Genomic DNA, 19,361 nt, shown 5'->3' with positions numbered 1-19,361 from the left:
ATGCTTCCCTACAGTCTTTGTCTTCAATCTGTCAGCACTGGTTAAAAAAATGCCACTCGCCTGTAATTTCTGGTGAGCTTGTATAAAAAAAATGAGACAGCTGATGACAGTTGATGACAGCTAACTTCACTGTGGCAAAACGCAGAAGCCTGTGGTGACTAAGGAGTGATGCTGTGTTCATTGTACTCACAGACACATACTATTTGCCATTTATTACAGTCAATTTTAACACTGATTAAAAAAAACCTGTGTGTGGGGGGGGGAGTAGAGCCAGAGGGCACTGGGCAATTCTCAGACCAACATAGCCTCTCAGACTGTGACAAATAAGATAAAGAAAATAAGAGCTGATGACAGTTATTCTTTGTTGGAACTACATTGAAATGAAACAGCGTCATTTTCACTAAAAAAGGCTCATCTATCTCATTCCCTGTCAAAATATAAAAACACAGCTGTCTAACTTTCCATTTCTGTGCAGAACAGATGGGTAGCAGTAGCACACTTCTGAGGAAGTATTTAGGCAAAGGACCATTAACCTGGGACAGCCAAACCAATAAAAGAAATGCAGACTAAAACAGAATTTTAATTACTCCTATGAATTAGGCTGGTTCTGTGTGAGTCAGTGCTGCTGTTATTGTGTCTGTGCATTTCACACAGCAACTTAGTGAAAAGAAAGAAGCCTGCATTTCGCTTTATGTTTGTTAGCTAAAGTCTGTTTAAGAGCACAAACCCTTTAAAAGCCTGTGCCAAAAATGGAACTGGCAGTGCGACTACATTTGCTGTGGTATTCTGCGGGCTTGAGCACATTTTCTGGTAAACGAGTGGTAACATTACTATGAAATAAGGCAATTTACAAGTAAAATATTTGAGAGCACGAGCTCAAGTTATATTCTCCTTTTTCTGTTATTGAAAAAGCAGAAATGCTCTAAGCATTGTCTCCTGACGACATTCGAGATTAGAACATCGCCTCTAACAGATCCAGCGCTGTTTATAATGGTTATCATCTATGCTTGAACTGTCAAAAAAAGAAATAAATATTTTACAGCAGTGATTTGTATCTTAATTTCCACTTTTAGGGCTACGACTCAATTACGCCAATTTTTTCTACACGCTTAAACCAACGTATCATGGTAATTATACATGAGGAAACCTCTTAGAGCCTCGGAGCCACAGTGACCCACACTTTCCAATTCACAGCATTTCTTTGCTCTTCTCATTATTCTCCACAGAGATAGATACTTCTTGCACTAATTAGAAGCCCTGTCACTAAAAGGCCACCGCTGGGGTAATTGGGGTGATTCTTCACATTTTAATTCACCACTCAGAAAAGGACCTCTGTCGCTCGAGTGCTAATAGTGATGCATGTCTTGTTAAAAAAAGAAATGCAAAATAAATATTTACAATGAGAAAACAAAAGAAAGAAATCAGGTACCTAGCAAATTTGTGAGACTATAGCTTTCTATGTTTGTCTAATTTTAGAAAATCATAACTTTATAACTATATAAACTATAACTTTATAAACTGCTAGCAAAATTTTGTTGACATTTCTCTGATATGGGTTATATATTATGTATCTGTGCAGTTTAGGGTCATTGCTAATGAGACTGAGTGACTCAGTATTTAGCACAGTTTGATCTTTTTCCCTTTTCTATTACTTTTGGTCTGCAGCTGCAGCTCTCGTCTAAAAAAACAATTCAGATCCGCATTCAGAGGTTGATGTCTTGTAGTAGGATGAGCTTGCATTTTAGATATAGTTTGCTATTGAAGGTTTTTTTTTCATTATAATCTAACAAAGAGCATACACTTAGCATACACTGTGTACTCTGTAAATTTGGTTTAGATATAAAATAGTAACACTGCAGCATATTAAAGAAAGAAGTATAGAATGAACTTTTACCCTTTCACAATTTCACTCTCTCTTGTTCCAGACACAGACAGCAACCTGTGTACGAAGCACTCAGTAAAATGAGCCTCTAAAGTAAAAAAAAAATCTACATCAAATATTTTCTGTTCTCAGACTCTATTTGCAAAACAAAGAACATATCCTTTGTTTGCACAGCATGATTCAACCTGTTTTTCCCTGTAATGTTTTCAGTACCGCCAGAAAATGTTCAGCATAACTGTTCGAGAGGCATAAAGAAAATATACATACATACTTAAGGTCATTAACACGGGAGCTTTAATTTTCCCCTCATCCTTTGAGACTGCCTAAAAAAACTATTTTTGAGAATTTAGAGAGCCAAATTCATAATTAAAACAAAAATTCAACCTGTGCTAATACATGTAGATAATTCAGCCATTACTGCTTGTTTTTATCTACATTTGTAGTCCCCTGCCATAAAAATACATGTCAGAAGCTAATTGAGTTATGCATAATGACTAGGACTGAAACAATTTGTCAGCGAATGGCAGCTTGACTCTGAGAAATTATTATAGCCATTTTTCATTGTTTCTTCACATTTTGCAAGCAGAATGGATAATTGAGAAAATCATTAAGAGCACAAGCAGTAATGACATACTTGTTAGCTGGAGGTCAAATCACGATGGAAACTTTGAACATTTAGTTTCTTTCTGCACGTGACACATTCACTTATGTCATATTGGTTTTAATTGACTGGATTCTGATAAATAAAAAAGAAAAACAGGACATTTTTAAAACATATTTTCCATTAGAATCTTTCCAGAGCTCGAAATCTTGCTCTAAGTAAAAACAGGCAGAACTGCATTTATTTACGACAACAACAACCTCCAGGTAAAAACGCAGCTGACTGCAGAACAGCTAGCTTTGAGTCATTTATAGGGAGTGCAGAATTATCAGGCAAGTTGTAAAACTCAATGCATCCCATGATGCATTGAGTTTTTCCTTTCGAGTCACCTTTCTCACTCACTATGTGTTAATAGACCTCTCTGCATTGAATCATATCTGTTATTAACCTCTGTCTCTCTTCCACAGCATGTCTTTTATCCTGTCTTCCTTCTCTCACTCCAACCGGTCGCAGCAGATGGCCGCCCCTCCCTGAGCCTGGTTCTGCCGGAGGTTTCTTCCTGTTAAAAGGGAGTTTTTCCTTCCCACTGTTGCCAAAGTGCTTGCTCATAGGGGGTCATATGATTGTTGGGTTTTTCTCTGTATCTATGAAGCGCCTTGAGGCGACTTATGTTGTGATTTGGCGCTATATAAATAAAATTGAATTGAATTGAATTGAATTGTATTTTTGAGGAATAATTTTATTATTGAACAACAACCATGTTCTCAATGAACCCAAAAAACTTATTAATATCAAAGCTGAATGTTTTTGGAAGTAGTTTTTAGTTTGTCTTTAGTTTTAGCTATTTTAGGGGGATATCTGTGTGTACAGGTGACTATTACTGTGCATAATTATTAGGCAACTTAACAAAAAACAAATATATACCCATTCAATTGTTTATTTTCACCATCCATCCATCCATCTTCATCCGCTTTGTCCGGGGCCGGGTCGCGGGGGCAGCAGCCTAAGCAAAGAGGCCCAGACCTCCCTCTCCCCAGCCACCTCCTCCAGCTTATCCGGGGGAATACCAAGGCGTTCCCAGGCCAGCCGAGAGATATAATCTCTCCAGCATGTCCTGGGTCTGCCCCGGGGCCTCCTCCCGGTGGGACATGCCTGGAACACCTCACCCAGGAGGCGCCCAGGGGGCATCCTTGTCAGATGCCCGAACCACCTCAGCTGGCTCCTTTCGATGTGGAGCAGCAGCTGCTCTACTCTGAGCCCCTCCTGGATGGCCGAACTTCTCACCCTATCTCTAAGGGAGAGGCCAGCCACCCTTCGGAGGAAGCTCATTTCTGACGCTTGTATCCGCGATCTCGTTCTTTCGGTCACTACCCACAGCTCGTGGCCATAGGTGAGGGTAGGGACGTAGATCGACCGGTAAATTGAGAGCTTCGCTTTTACACTCAGCTCCCTCTTCACCACGACGGACCGGTGCAGCGTCCGCATTACTGCAGCTGCAGCCCCAATCCGTCTGTCGATCTCCGGCTCCCTTCTCCCATCACTCGCGAACAAGACCCCGAGATACTTGAACTCCTCCACTTGTGGCAGGAACTCATCCCCGACCCGGAGTGGGCACTCCACCCTTTTCCGGCTGAGAACCATGGCCTCAGATTTGGAGGTGCTGATCCTCATTCCCGCTGCTTCACACTCGGCTGCGAACCGTTCCAGTGCGAGCTGGAGGCCTTCACCCGATGAAGCCAACAGAACCACATCATCTGCAAAAATCAGAGATGAGATTCTGAGGCCACCAAAGCGAAAGCCCTCCGCCACTTGGCTGCACCTAGAAATCCTGTCCATAAAAATTATGAACAGAACCGGAGACAAAGGGCAGCCCTGGCGAAGCCCATCACCCACCGGGAACGAGTCCGACTTATTGCCGGCAATGCGAACCAAGCTCTTGCAACGGTTGTATAGGGATCGAATGGCCCGTAGCAATGGGCCAGACACCCCATATTCCCGCAACACCTCCCACAGGACACCCCGAGGGACACGGTCGAATGCCTTCTCCAAGTCCACAAAACACATGTAGACTGGTTGGGCAAACTCCCATGCACCCTCAAGTATCCTGGAGAGGATAAAGAGCTGGTCCAGTGTTCCGCGACCAGGACGAAAACCGCATTGTTCCTCCTGTATCCGAGGTTCGACTAACGGACGAACTCTCCTTTCCAGCACCCTGGCATAGACTTTCCCAGGGAGGCTGAGGAGTGTGATCCCCCTGTAGTTGGAACACACCCTCCGGTCCCCTTTCTTGTTTTAAATATTTTTATTACTTTTTCAACAACATTCAAAGGTAGTTTCCCATAATATGCTGTTGTAATAGAAACCCTTTTCCCCCACCCTCACCTCCCGCTCTGCTCTCTTCCGACCAAAGGAAAAAAAAAAAAAACAAAAAAAAAAAACAAGCTCAAATGAAATATATATACAATTGTACCATATGTGGCATTTATACATAATTCAAGAGAAAAAGAAAAAAAAAGGGAAAGAAGAAAATATAATCAATAGGAACAAACAAAAATAGCATGCACAATGCTAACAATTTCCTCCTACTCCACTCTCCTACATAAGTTGTTCTATATTTACTACTTTTAAAAAATGTTTAAATGGCTTCCAAATTTCATCAAAATATATTAACTTATTTTTCAGAAAGTACGTAATCCTTTCCATTTCCATACACTGTGTCAAGGAGTTTATCCAAGCGCCAATAGCAGGCGTAGTTGGAACACACCCTCCGGTCCCCTTTCTTAAAGATGGGGACCACCACCCCGGTCTGCCAGTCCACAGGTACTGCCCCTGATCTCCACGCAACATTGCAGAGGCGTGTCAACCAGGACAGCCCTACAATGTCCAGAGCCTTCAGGAACTCGGGGCGGACCTCATCAACACCAGGGGCTCTGCCACCAAGGAGTTGTTTAACTGCCTCAGTGACCTCGCCCCCGGAAATTGGCGGGTCATTCCCCTCATCCCCAGACTCTGCTTCCTCCTCGGAAGACGTGTCAGTGGGATTAAGGAGGTCCTCGAAGTATTCCTTCCACCGCCTGACAATTTTCTCAGTCGACGTCAGCAGCGCTCCGCCAGCACTATACACAGTGCAGGTAGAGCACCGCTTTCCCCTCCTGAGACGTCTGACGGTTTGCCAGAATCTCTTCGAGGCAGTCCGAAAGTCTTTTTCCATGGCCTCTCCGAACTCCTCCCACACCCGAGTTTTTGCTTCAGCCACTGCCCGAGCCGCATTCCGCTTGGCCTGTCGATACCTGTCGGCTGCCTCCGGAGTCCCACAGGCTAACCAAGCCCGATAGGACTCCTTCTTCAGCCTGGTGGCTCCCTTCACCTCTGGTGTCCACCATTTGGTTCGGGGATTACCACCACGGCAGGCACCCACCACCTTGCGGCCGCAGCTCAATGCAGCAGCTTCGGCAATGGAGACTCTGAGTCCGAATGGACCATGTTCAATGTCCCCAGTCTCCCTCGGAATGCTGTCGAAGCTCTGCCGGAGGTGTGCGTTGAAGATCTCGCGGACTGGGGCCTCTGCTAGACGTTCCCAGCACACCCTCACTACGCGTTTAGGTGCACCAGGTCTGTCCAGCGTCCTCCCCCGCCACCTGATCCAACTCACCACCAGGTGGTGATCAGTTGACAGCTCAGCCCCTCTCTTTACCCGAGTGTCCAGAACATATGGTCGCAGGTCTGCTGATACGATTACAAAATCGATCATCGACCTACGGCCTAGAGCGTCCTGGTGCCACGTGCACTTATGGACACTCTTATGTTCGAACAGGGTGTTCGTTATGGCCAAACTGTGGTTAGCACAGAAGTCCAATAACAGAGCACCGCTCGGGTTCAGATCAGGGAGGCCGTTCCTCCCAATCACGCCCCTCCAGAGTCTCCAGGTGGAGCACCCTCCAGCACCCCCCCCCCCCCCCCCCAGGGACTCTAAGAAGGCTGGGTACTCTGAACTGCCACTCGGCGCGTAAGCGCAGATGACAGTCAGGACCCGTTCCCCGACCCTAAGGCGCAGGGAACAAACCCTCTCGTCCACCGGGAAAAACCCCAACGTACCGGCAGCAAGCCGAGGGGATATTAGGATACCCACCCCAGCCTGCCGCCTCTCACCAGGGGCAACTCCAGACTGAGACAGAGTCCAGCCCCTCTCCAGGAGACTGGTTCCAGAGCCCAAGCCATGTGTAGAGGTGAGCCCGACTATATCTAGCCGGTACCTCTCAACCTCACGCACTAACTCAGGCTCCTTCCCCACCAGAGAGGTGACATTCCATGTCCCTATTGCCAGTCTTGGCAGCCGGGGGTCAGTCCGCCAGGGCCTCCGCTCCTGGCCGCCACCCGGCACACAATGCACCCGACCCCTATGGCGCCTCCTGCGGGTGGTGGGCCTGCGGGAGGATGGGCCCATGTCTCCTCTTCGGGCTGTGCCCGGCCGGACCCCATGGACTAAGGCCCGGCCACCAGACGCTCGCCCTCGGGCACCCTCCCCGGGCCTGGCTCCAGGGCGGGGCCCCGGTAACCCTATCCCGGGCAGGGTAAACTGTTCCCTCGGTGTCCTTTTCATAAGGGTCTTATGAATCGCTCTTTGTCTGGTCCCTCACCCAGGGCCAATTTGCCATGGGAGACCCTACCAGGGGGCAAAAGTCCCCAGACAACATAGCCCCTGGGATCCCTGGGACACACAAACCCCTCCACCACGATAAGGTAGCGATTCAAGGAGGGGTTTATTTTCACCAGTGAAACCAATATAACATCTCCACATTCACAAATATACATTTCTGACATTCAAAAACAAAACAAAAACAAATCAGCGACCAATATAGCCACCTTTCTGTGCAAGGACACTCAAAAGCCTGCCATCCATGGATTCTGTCAGTGTTTTGATCTGTTCACCATCAACATTGCGTGCAGCAGCAACCACAGCCTCCCAGACACTGTTCAGAGAGGTGTACTGTTTTCCCTCCTTGTAAATCTCACATTTGATGATGGACCACAGGTTCTCAATGGGGTTCAGATCAGGTGAACAAGGTGGCCATGTCATTAGTTTTTCTTCTTTTATACCCTTTCTTGCCAGCCACGCTGTGGAGTACTTGGACGCGTGTGATGGAGCATTGTCCTGCATGAAAATCATGTTTTTCTTGAAGGATGCAGACTTCTTCCTGTACCACTGCTTGAAGAAGGTGTCTTCCAGAAACTGGCAGTAGGACTGGGAGTTGAGCTTGACTCCATCCTCAACCCGAAAAGGCCCCACAAGCTCATCTTTGATGATACCAGCCCAAACCAGTACTCCACCTCCACCTTGCTGGCGTCTGAGTCGGACTGGAGCTCTCTGCCCTTTACCAATCCAGCCACGGGCCCATCCATCTGGCCCATCAAGACTCACTCTCATTTCATCAGTCCATAAAACCTTAGAAAAACCAGTCTTGAGATATTTCTTGGCCCAGTCTTGACGTTTCAGCTTGTGTGTCTTGTTCAGTGGTGGTCGTCTTTCAGCCTTTCTTACCTTGACCATGTCTCTGAGTATTGCACACCTTGTGCTTTTGGGCACTCCAGTGATGTTGCAGCTCTGAAATATGGCCAAACTGGTGGCAAGTGGCATCTTGGCAGCTGCACGCTTGACTTTTCTCAGTTCATGGGCAGTTATTTTGCGCCTTGGCTTTTCCACACGCTTCTTGCGACCCTGTTGACTATTTTGAATGAAACGCTTGATTGTTCGATGATCACGCTTCAGAAGCTTTGCAATTTTGAGACTGCAGCATCCCTCTGCAAGATATCTCACTATTTTTGACTTTTCTGAGCCTGTCAAGTCCTTCTTTTGACCCATTTTGCCAAAGGAAAGGACGTTGCCTAATAATTATGCACACCTGATATAGGGTGTTGATGTCATTAGACCACACCCCTTCTCATTACAGAGATGCACATCACCTAATATGCTTAATTGGTAGTAGGCTTTCGAGCCTATACAGCTTGGAGTAAGACAACATGCATGAAGAGGATGATGTGGACAAAATACTCATTTGCCTAATAATTCTGCACTCCCTATATGTTGTTAAGACCACTAATTATTCCACACACAGAATATTCATACCAACAAGCAAAACATCACACACATGCGTACACACAGGCATACAAAGGTCAGGCAAAATATACCCCTTGTTGATTACATGCTGAGATCAGAACTGCGGAGGGAATTGCAACAATATTGTAACAATTAGACTGCCCTTGAAGCTACCTAACAGCCCTGTGGCACCACTGCTTAAAAATGCATGTGAGCAAACGCACACGCAGTCAAGCACACTTGGCTACACATATTTAAAAAGCTTCTTCTTTATCCTTGGCATCAGGAACAAATTTTAACCACAGTGCAGTCTTGAGCCACTCCTCATTTCTTTATGTTTTGCTTTGAAGGAACCAGACTTTCTTTTTTTAAAATAAGGTCTTTGGGCTTTCAGAAGGTCTTTAAGAGGTTTTCTTCGGACATTGGCTTATTTTTTAGTGATTTTCAATCTAGTCCTTGTACCCGAGCTCAGAAATCTCATGAGAAATGGTTTTAGTGGAAGGGATGATGTAAAACAAGCAATCCTTAAGAAGAGACCAGAGGAAGAAAGGTTATGGAAGGCCCAATAACTGGACTGAAAATCAGTGGCATCAGGTGCTATGGAGCAATGAATCCAAAATTAAAGTTTTTGGTTCAAAATGTCATAAATGAACACACAAAAGTGTAATCACATTTTGATCCATTAAACACAGCTAACAGGGATCTGAATGGCAAAAGCTTCATTTTTTCAGCATGACAGTGATACCAAACACACTGCCAATGTAGTAAAAGCATAGCTGGACAGAACAAACACACAATAAAACACAATCAGCCACAGATTGGCCTCTTCCGTGTCCAGATCTCAATATTACTAAAGCAGTGTGGGATCATCTTGACAGAGAACACAAAAAAGGCAGCTAACACCAAAAGAAGATCTTTGAATGTCCTTCAAGAAGCCTGGAGAACTAATCCTGAGGACTACTTAAAGAAATGACTATACATTTTGCCTAGAAGAGTTCAGGCAGTATTATACTAAATTAATGTAATGAATAAATAGATGCTGAACATTGACTTTCAAGTTTGTTAGAACTGTACAAACTCTGTTGTTGCCATTGTTGCTGTATTTTCATGTGTGTTTCAGTAAATGGCTGCACATATTCTATCCCTAGTAAATAAATACTATACTGCCAGAAAATATAAATAAATACAGGTTGGCTCAAGAGTGCTGAACATCAGCATCTTTTTGTTCTTTCTTTCTTGTTTTTTATTTCAGTAATGTTTAGTGTGTACAGTAATCAAACTTTATATTCTTTAACACAATCATAACTATATTAAAGTGCCAACTTATAGGCCAACAAAAGCCAGCAGTAGCTGGTGATATACAAGCACGTTATTGTATGTGAACAGATGGACATTGAAGAAGTTTAAATGATTTTAAATGGCAGGAAAACAAATCTTCACACCATTTATAAAGCACCTAAAGATCGAAGCACCACCGAGGTGTTGTAGCAGAAGCAGAAATAGGCAAGTTAACCACTGTGAGTGATTTGATGCTTCTCTGCTAAGGGATTGATGGCCGCCATACCACTGTTAGAAACTGCTAAATAACTCAGAGTACAAATCATGTTGTTGCTCTCAGTGCTAAAGGTGCAGCGGCAAGTTTAAGACCTCAAAATCTTAACTGGTTTTATCTAAGAGTTTGTTTTGGGAGGAAATCTCAGGCCTTTTAGTTCAAAGTCGTAACGTTCAAGCCTATGTGTCCAAAGGCTTTATTCAATTTAACCTCCGTGCAGTCATGCTGCGATTATAAAATAAACTGTGACAGAAAAACCTTTCTCAGGGTCACATTTCAACCACAGCAGACGGTAGAATGTTTTAATAACTGAGGTCACGCTGGAATGAAGAGGAAATAGCTTCTCAGATAGGAACAGAATTGAAGTCCAAGAATCTAAGCGTGTTCTATAAACAAAGAAATGTGTCCATACTGATGGAGATCTGCATTTTAATGTAATGTCATTAATTGCTTAACTGCAGGTGAAATATGTATAGACCCTTTTAGCCTTCACAAGTGATTTGTATTGTTTCATTCTTCCGGCACAGCCGGCTAAAGCTATATTTTGCTGATATTGGTGAGACCGGCAGCATATTTCCCTTGAGTGCTCAAATGCAATTTTATGTGTGAGCTAGAAGTGGCAAGGCTGTCTCACGGTACATAGATGTGTGAACAGTAGCGAGCTCACACTCACGCACAAATCAAAAACACACAAACCAACATAAATGCAAACAAAGGCATATGAAGTGCTTTGTCTGAAAATCTATGATGTATTATTCAAAATTCGTTGCTCTGTGTACGGCTGATTCATTTGTTGAGATTTAGGGGGAAAGAGCTGAAACTGGCTGGCATCCAAACACATACTGTAGTACATTCTGCTCCAGAGTAAACCTTACAAATAGCCATACAAACCTGAAGTGTCTCCTGACGGGATTGTCATCTGTCAGTGTAACCTGCTTTGCATGACAGACATGTGAACAGTCACTCCACACTACAAAAGCACACCACCGACTCCTTAGCATAATCCCAAAACACTGACATGACTGTATACCTCTGTACTCACATCCCAATTATCCAGGCCCTATGTAGAAACACACAATGCCTACAGCACCCTGCGTAGCATCCCACATGGCATCATTAAAGTCAAACAAGCTGCCTGAATGTTTGATGTGCCGCTCTCCTCACCCTCTCCATGTGCCAGGGCTCTCTTCTCTCAATCATCTCTTTCTTTCTTTTTTTTACAAATCCATTTTTGTCCTGTCTTATTTTTCTCTTGTTGTTACATACAGCTTCACTTTCTCCATCACACTGTCATGGTGTTTTTCGATTATACTTTGTTCACGGTTCATTGTCTGTTTCTCTTATATCTGACAACAGCGTGCTTCAAAGTTTGCTGTCTGTCATCACAGTACAGAGTGAGAGGAATGTAATGTGAGAAAAAAAACACCTTATTTCCAAAATAGTTCATTATTACTATTGATCTCTATTACTGGAGCCTGACCGATGTATCTGCAGGGGTCATCGGCCATTATTAGCTATTTAAAGATACCTGCACTTATAATAGCCATTAAAGGAACATTTAAAAAATAAAGAAGAGACCAGAGAAAGACCTGTTAACCAAGGTGTGAATTCTGATATCGAATAGTCTGTCCACTAGGGAGGCCTCTGCAACTTCTCAGATGGAAACGTGTTTGCAAAGCTGCAAACACAACGACCAGCTGATCTGAGCAGAGTCGGGCAACGCGTAAATTAATAATCCACAACTTGTTCTGAATATAAAATGGTATTAAACATGTTTTGTGTGTCTGATACGAAATAAAAATTATTGGCCAATATATCGCATGTTTAGATCACCAAATATCGGTATTGGTATCCGCCTTAAAAATCCTATATAACTCAGAGTCTATTTATGAAGAGTAGAAAATCTTGAGTTGAGCGCAAATCCAGATATCAGAACTGTTTTCATGTGCTAGAGCTGTTTTAGAATGAATTTTTGCTATAAATCCAAAGAAATAAATCCATTTCCTCTTAGGTCAGTTTACATTTTGGGTAATAATGATGCAAACATTTAAATACCATCACTTCACTCAGTGCAAAAAACTGCTCCCAGGCTCTTATCAGTACAATTTTGTAAGACTACACATTAATAAGATTTCCACAGTGCAGGACCAGAGAGGACAGAATCTATTGATATGATGTGCAGACATAATTCAGGATCAACAACTAATCCATGATATCGATCTGTCTATGCAGCTCTTTGACAGTAAGCACCGACTAATGGCACAGTGTGAAGGTTAACTATAACAAAGTCGGAGTAAGAGGAGGGTTTTGTGCCTCAGTGCTTTGCTGCTATAAACACACATTTTCATTTTACAATTATATGCTTGTTATTGACGAAAGCCCTCTAGGTGGTTATACAAACACTCTAGGGTACAAAAGGACAAAAATACGAAGGGAATTGTTGAGCAGAATTCAATTAATCCTTTTTTTTTCCACGGATAACAAGAAAATTACTGTTTACAACACAGTTGAGTATAAATTTAAACATCAAACTTCTCTCGATAGCTCAGTAAAACATAAAACGCTTAACAAACAGAAACCAACAATACCTCTGAATAATTACAAAACAATGCAACAAAGTTTTGTCGGTAGGGGACTTTGCAAAAGTCAATTTCTGACAACAGATACAGTGGCAGCACAGCTACTATTGTGAGTAAATCACAATTCAAACAAAACAAGAGATGGTGCCGCTGAATAAAGATTTTAAAAAGTAAACGGTTTGCCACTTGATGTTGTTTCTCATGTTAATCCAAACTGCAGCAGTATCTGTTCTACCCTACAGCTTAAACCTATGGTGAGTCTTTATTAAGAGCAAGCTAGCCATCAGTTTTACAGGATCTGTAATTAACTCCAAACCGCAAACACTTTATACTTACCATCAGCTACAAACAGGTGACGTGAAACACCAGGGATCCTCTAAATAATATAACACTAAACCATTTAAAGATCAAAAACAGGAATCTGTCTGTAACTGAGAGCTGAATTCATTTGCACTTGGCTGTGGCCCAACTTTATGTGGCGCCTGTCTTGTGACTGTGCTTTACCTGGATCCATGGCCATCTGTCATTTTCGGCTGCAGTCCAGGCATTGACCAGCCCCTTCTTGTTGAGCCTTGCAAAGTACGGGTACCACTTCTGTAGGCCAAAGAGAGCACGGTGGGTAGAAGAGGCCGTTATCTGTTGGTTGGAGATTATACCGCCCTCCATGCCCAGTGGGCCAGAGCATTCTGAGAGAACAGAGAGACAGAGAGAGGAAGCGATAGATGAGTCCTCCTATCATTCTAACACTCAGAAATGTGGGAAAGTGAGTTTCAGGAACGCGTATAATGTTAAAAAAAAAACACAAAACCACTGACTTTATCCTCCCCATTTTGTTTTGTTTCACTCTTTTTATCTTTAAATGTTGAATTGGAGTCATCATTATGGATTCCCCTCAGTGGTCCGATTCCCCATTGATTCACAATTGATTACTGAGCTTATTGGAAAATAACAATATAGGCCTACACAGCATCACTGGTTGCTTTTATTATCTCTATGTCTGAACACAGTGTAGACCAAGAGTAGCCAAAAAAGGCTTGCATGTGACTTAGGTGGGAAAAAAGCTCCAGTGCCATGAATTCAGTGTCAGCCTTCTGCAATGGACAACTGTCAGAAAACTAAGCCAGCAATAATAAAAGGGAACTGATCAGCTTGGAGTTCCAATAGACTGAGCAATTTGGCACCAGTTCTCAAGTGGAACCACTTCTCAGTTCCCAGATGCTCCAAAATTTCATTTGTATTATATTAGCCAAGGTCATTCAAACTCTGACTTTCTCTTGACTATTGTTGCATTATTTGTTAACTCACTGTTATGTTCACCATAGCTATTTTCTATTCTACTGTCCCTACAATTTTGATTGTCAACAACGCGCTTTTCTCATGTCTCCCAAGTTCTTTTAAGTCACAGCTGCAGATTGGGACTCTTGTCTCCGTCTCAGTGCTACTACACACATTTGATGGACTAACAGGTTGTTCCTTCATCTCTTCCATCAGGAACAGAGCCCCCGGGCTCTCTCCCAAGGAGCTGCAGCCACAGTTGAACAGCATCATTCCCAAAGTCAACAAGCTTTGCAATAGCTTTAAATATCTTAGAGGCTGCATTAAAATGGGGAAGTCTGACACCATTATCCTCAGTCAAAAAGCCCTTTTTAAAGCTGCTGTTTTTTGCAGTTAAGCCTAATTAGTGTGTCCAGGCATATCCAATGCATTTTAATAAATATACCTGTGGCAAAAGGGATTCTGGCAATGCTGATCCAATAAAGAATTTATTGCTCTGCACAACAAGTACTTCTTTGTGTTTCCATTAAAAAAAGAAAAATACTGAGAGATGAAACAAAAAAAAACTTGGCACAGAATATAGATGTAGATGGAATGGGCTGGAGAAGGTGTACATAAATTATACAACATACCACAGTACATTGCACATAAAAATATTGTTTCTGTCGAAACACAACAGATTTTGTTTTTGACAGCTCTGATAATGTAAAAATGTTTTATAGATCCTATATTGTTTGAAAGTACGAATTGCGAATCTGTGGAAAAGCATCAGAATCAAGGAAGTGATGTGGGCAAGAAAACACTGTACGCAACTGTGGTTGCACCTTAAAATAAGCTGTGGCCCATTGACACCAAAAGTGATTCAGCTGTTACTCCACCTGTTTATAATCTCTCACACTCAATAAAGTATGTTAAACAGGGGTGATGTTGCAGTGACACAGCCAGCTTCCCAAACTCCTCATCATGCAAACTTTAAACTGTAACATGCAGTTTACCTGCATAAAAAATGGCGAGAAATTGGTTTCACGTGATATGCAATGTGAAAGAAAACTAGAGAACCCACTCATAGCACTAATAGTAATAAAGATGAGCAGGATTATTTGCTACTTATGCAAAAGTCAGCTAGTTGATGACATTTTAGCAATTAATTATTATTTAATGGCATTGTCTTCTATCTTCTCAGTTATAGTTATAGAAGATTTGTCTCTGCATGATTTTTTCAGTTATTACTGGTCTGCTGTGATTGCAACAGTGTTTGCAGTGTGATGCATGTCATTCTCTATCAATGCTAGCATTATGGAGGCTGAATTCCCCACAACCTTTGTTTATCTTTCACATTTACTTTGGTATGTCTCTGAAAGGAATGCGAAAAAAATAATACCTTAATCGTTAATGACACCATCATTTTTAAACTTTTTCTAGGACCACTGGTTTGTCATTAAAAATCAATCAAACAATTTGATTATTCAAGTAGCATGCTTGTGATTGCAGATATAGTGCAAGAGCTCTAAAAACTACAGCACAGAAAAAAAACTGAGGGAACTTGGAAGAGTCTCAAAAGAATGAGGACACATCAAGTACAGACTTCAGCTCGAGACACAGCTTGCTTATGCTGGTTGAAGTGCAAGTGGCTGTGCGAACCAGCCTTCAGGGGATGCCTGGAGCAATGGTCACCTAAATACTATGAAGCTGCCTTCATCATTTAAACAAAATATCTAAAAAAAAAAAAAAAAAAAAAGGCATTTCAAAGTCAGTACTGAAACACAGATCCAAACGACACACATGCATTCCAACAGACAACCAAACTGGCAACACTGAGACGTGTGAGAAGGCTTACACCACACAAGAAAGCCAAGAGTCAGAAAAGAGTGGAATGATGAAAACAACCCTAGCATGACTTATCCAGCTGCTAAAAACAGTGGGGTGCTAATCAACAGGGAGCCATGGAGACAGTGAGTAATGTCTGAGGACAGTCCAGGGGGATCTACTGGAGGCTGGAAGGAAGCACAAGTATTTCTTTTTGTGTACACGTACTGACAGAGATATGTTTATATATTTGAGTATGGTAAATCACTCTCGCTTCACTAGTTCTACTATGTGACTCACCGCTTCCAGACTGATGAGAGGATGGTGTAGGTGGATACACCACTGGTAAAACTCTGAGAATCTCATGAGTTTCCAATACCTGTTGGACAAACTTAATTTGGTCCTCTGAAAAAGGCTCTCTAAGAATAAACTGGTTTTATTTTTAAATGCAGCCTAGCAGTTGAAACTAAATACATGGAAAGTGTTTTTCTTGTTACTTGTTTGAATCACTGATTCAGTATACTGTTCATTTTAATATACTTCAAATAAGTAACATATGTAATAATAGCCACATTTTTAGGCCTCTGTGTCAGAATTAGCTGTTGTTTTTCTTCTTTTTTTGGTATTCCATGATTTGAACATCACAGGAATGCAAGAATGGAAATGATTCTGTCACGGTCTGGCTGGGGCAGGCCGTATGTGTTGCAGAGGAGGACTCAAGCGCAGACCGAAACGTGGTGTGGATTAACAAAACAAGCCGTTTAATGAGACTAGTAATGAGGGTACAAAATAATAGGGCATCGTTGAAAACTAAACAATAACCTAAACTGGGTGAACTAATAACAAAACATGAAAAACCTTAACCATAGTGAACTGACATGGGTACCTGGAGATGAGACATGGATGAGCAGACGACCTGACAACAAATGACTGAAAGCACACGGACTAAATACACACAGGATGATGAGGGAAGTGGGAACACATGGGGAAACAGCTGGCACACATGAACATAATGACGTCACAGTGGGAGAGTAAAACTGAACATGATGAACACAGAACACCAGACCTCTTCACAATAAAACAGGAAACACAGTGAGATATAAACATGACAACCTGGACTGACAACATACGCCACAGACATAAAATACATGAAAGCAGGGGAGACTTAACATAGTGGAAACACGAGGGGAAAATAACTAGTAACACCTAGGCATGATAATGATAAACTTAGGAAACCTGAAGGCTACATAAACTAAACACAAAACGCTGGGTCAGCAGACCCAGGATCATGACAGATTCAAGTTTGGCACAAACTTTTTCTGGACTCAAGGATGCACTGACAAAAATTTGGTGTTTAGGGTTCACACTGACCTTACAAAACACATTGTAGGCTTCATCTCAAGAATCCTTGTTTTGATTACAACAAAATACTGAACAAATGTCTAACTGGAAAGGAATTAAGTGATGATAGAATGGAAAATGTGACCTTGTTTCACATTTGCTCAGATGCTGAATTAGTAACGCAAACTGCAGATTTGCTTGGATTTTACAGACTTTGGGGTTGCCAGGTTGAAGAAAAAAGTGAACTTTTTTTGCAGAACTGATTACGTCGCCCTAGGAACTTAAAGTCAGGAACAACAGTAACCGGGCAATGCAGAATACGTTTCTCTATTTCTAAGAAAAACAAAAGAGTCTCCAGCCATGATACCCACTCTTTCAGACTTTGCAGATTATTTTCACTGCCTTTCCTAGAGCTGTGCTGATAACATGCTTAAATATACTTTTTTGAATGATATGAACAGAACATGGGCGTTGCGGGGAGAACAATCCCTCCTGACCAAATGCAAAGAATGCAGCAAGTTTAATTTAATAAGAGAGTCTTCTTAATGAATCCTGACTTTCAATTTGTTAGGGACCCTGCAGTTACACATGCTTTTTCAGACACTGGCACCAAATGTCATATCACCCAAATTTACCTCCTAAAAATGAAATGGAAATCTATTTTTCCCCATTAGAGCCTGCGGATCGAGGTGCAGTGTTGCATCAACACAATATTATATTTGTCTAGATGTTGTGCCTTTTGGGCAGCTCTCTTGTAAGATATTCCATATAGATGTTGTGACAAGACACTGCTGCAAATCCACGGTCCCTCTGACCTTGTGGCAATGATGGGCCACTCTTAACGAGCTGCCTGCCAGTCGTCAGTCAGAGCAGCAGAGGCAGCCAGCCCCGGGGCCTTGCCCTCCTGGCCCCTGAGCATACATCAGCGTTGCGACAGCACACATCACTAACACCGCCAGTACCGTGATGTGACAGCTGAATCCATCTCCCACAAGCCCTACCTAAAGCCTAAACAAATTAGCGCCCCACTGAAATTAATGCCACCGCACCAATACTAATGACCATGGAGCAAAAAGAGGGGATAAGTCAAAGAATAATAAATACACCTAACAGATGTTAGCCGCACGACAGACGTTCCACAGGTGACAAATGGCGGTGAATAAAATGCACCTGTACACATGTTCTTGTGTAGCTGCAACTTTAAAAGTGACCAAGCTAGCAATGTGTGTTTTAAAAGAATACTGCTACGCTCTTGTTGAATAAAGCAGAACAAACAGAGAAAAATGCATAGCTTGTGTTAGTACAACAATCCACATGCACATATTAACTTTCCTTACATTATATTATCTAAATACATTTTTGAAATAGGTTTCCACTGTTTATTTTAAAAATAAGCTTTCCCTGCTCTACCTCTCAGTATGTCAGCCAATAAAACCTTTGATTAATATTAGCTGAAATACCAGGTGCAAATACTGCACATATTGTATACGTGCTGTGCAGTTCTGAACTTTGGATGGTCTATAGCATATTGAAAAACTCGTAGTCTACAATTACATTTTCACAGAACAGCTAATATATAGGGAACCACTGATGCAATCAATATGAAAAAAAAAATGTCAATACAAAATGACCATAATAAAATAAATACTTACACTTTGCGTTATGAGAAACATTAAAATTAAAATGTTGAATACATTGAACTCCTTGTCATATTCAAGAAACCAGTATGAGATGATTTGAGCTTTTTGACATGATGCATTATCCTGCTGGTCACAAAGGGGTTGCTCATGGAAACAATACTCGGGTACACTACTCCGTTTCAGTTACTGTTATCTTCCTATCAGCTTGAAGCAGTCTAGTTATTCTCATCTACCCTCTGGCACAACAGCGAAATTTCACCTTGAGAAGTGCTCACTTGACATCTTCTCTTTCTAGACCATTCTCTGTAAAGCTGTAAAGATGATTGTGCAGGAAAATCCCAGTAGATCAGCAGTTTCTGAAGTACTAAGACAAGCCCATCTGGCACCAACAACCACATTCAAAGTCTCTTAAGTTTCTTTTGTTCCCCATTCTGGTGCTTCATATTCACCATGTCTACATGCCTAAATGCATTGAATTACTACCGTGAGACTGGCTGATTAGATATTTGCATTAGCAAACAATTGAATAGGCGTAACTATCAATCAGTCAATCAGTCTCCTCCGTGCCGCGTCTGTCCAGTACAGAATGCA

General features: G+C 42.2%; 1 protein-coding gene across 2 annotated transcripts in view; it reads right to left on the bottom strand.

Annotated features, from left to right (window-relative positions):
• The window catches only part of edil3a (EGF like and discoidin domains 3a), a 142,093-nt gene that overhangs the window by 37,655 nt on the left and 85,077 nt on the right, over positions 1-19,361 (bottom strand). For both annotated transcript variants that reach the window (XM_085367253.1, XM_085367254.1), the window contains exon 5: positions 13,213-13,394. In XM_085367253.1, the coding sequence (XP_085223379.1) occupies positions 13,213-13,394 (182 nt within the window). The remainder of the gene's footprint in view (positions 1-13,212; positions 13,395-19,361) is intronic.

Source organism: Diplotaxodon limnothrissa, linkage group LG12 (genome assembly GCF_057381915.1).
Source record: "Diplotaxodon limnothrissa isolate DT_005_m linkage group LG12, D_limnothrissa_male_GT1.1, whole genome shotgun sequence".
Lineage (NCBI taxonomy): Eukaryota > Metazoa > Chordata > Actinopteri > Cichliformes > Cichlidae > Diplotaxodon > Diplotaxodon limnothrissa.
The sequence above is the reverse complement of the archived record's forward strand: the minus strand, read 5'-3'. Positions and strand labels throughout refer to the sequence as shown.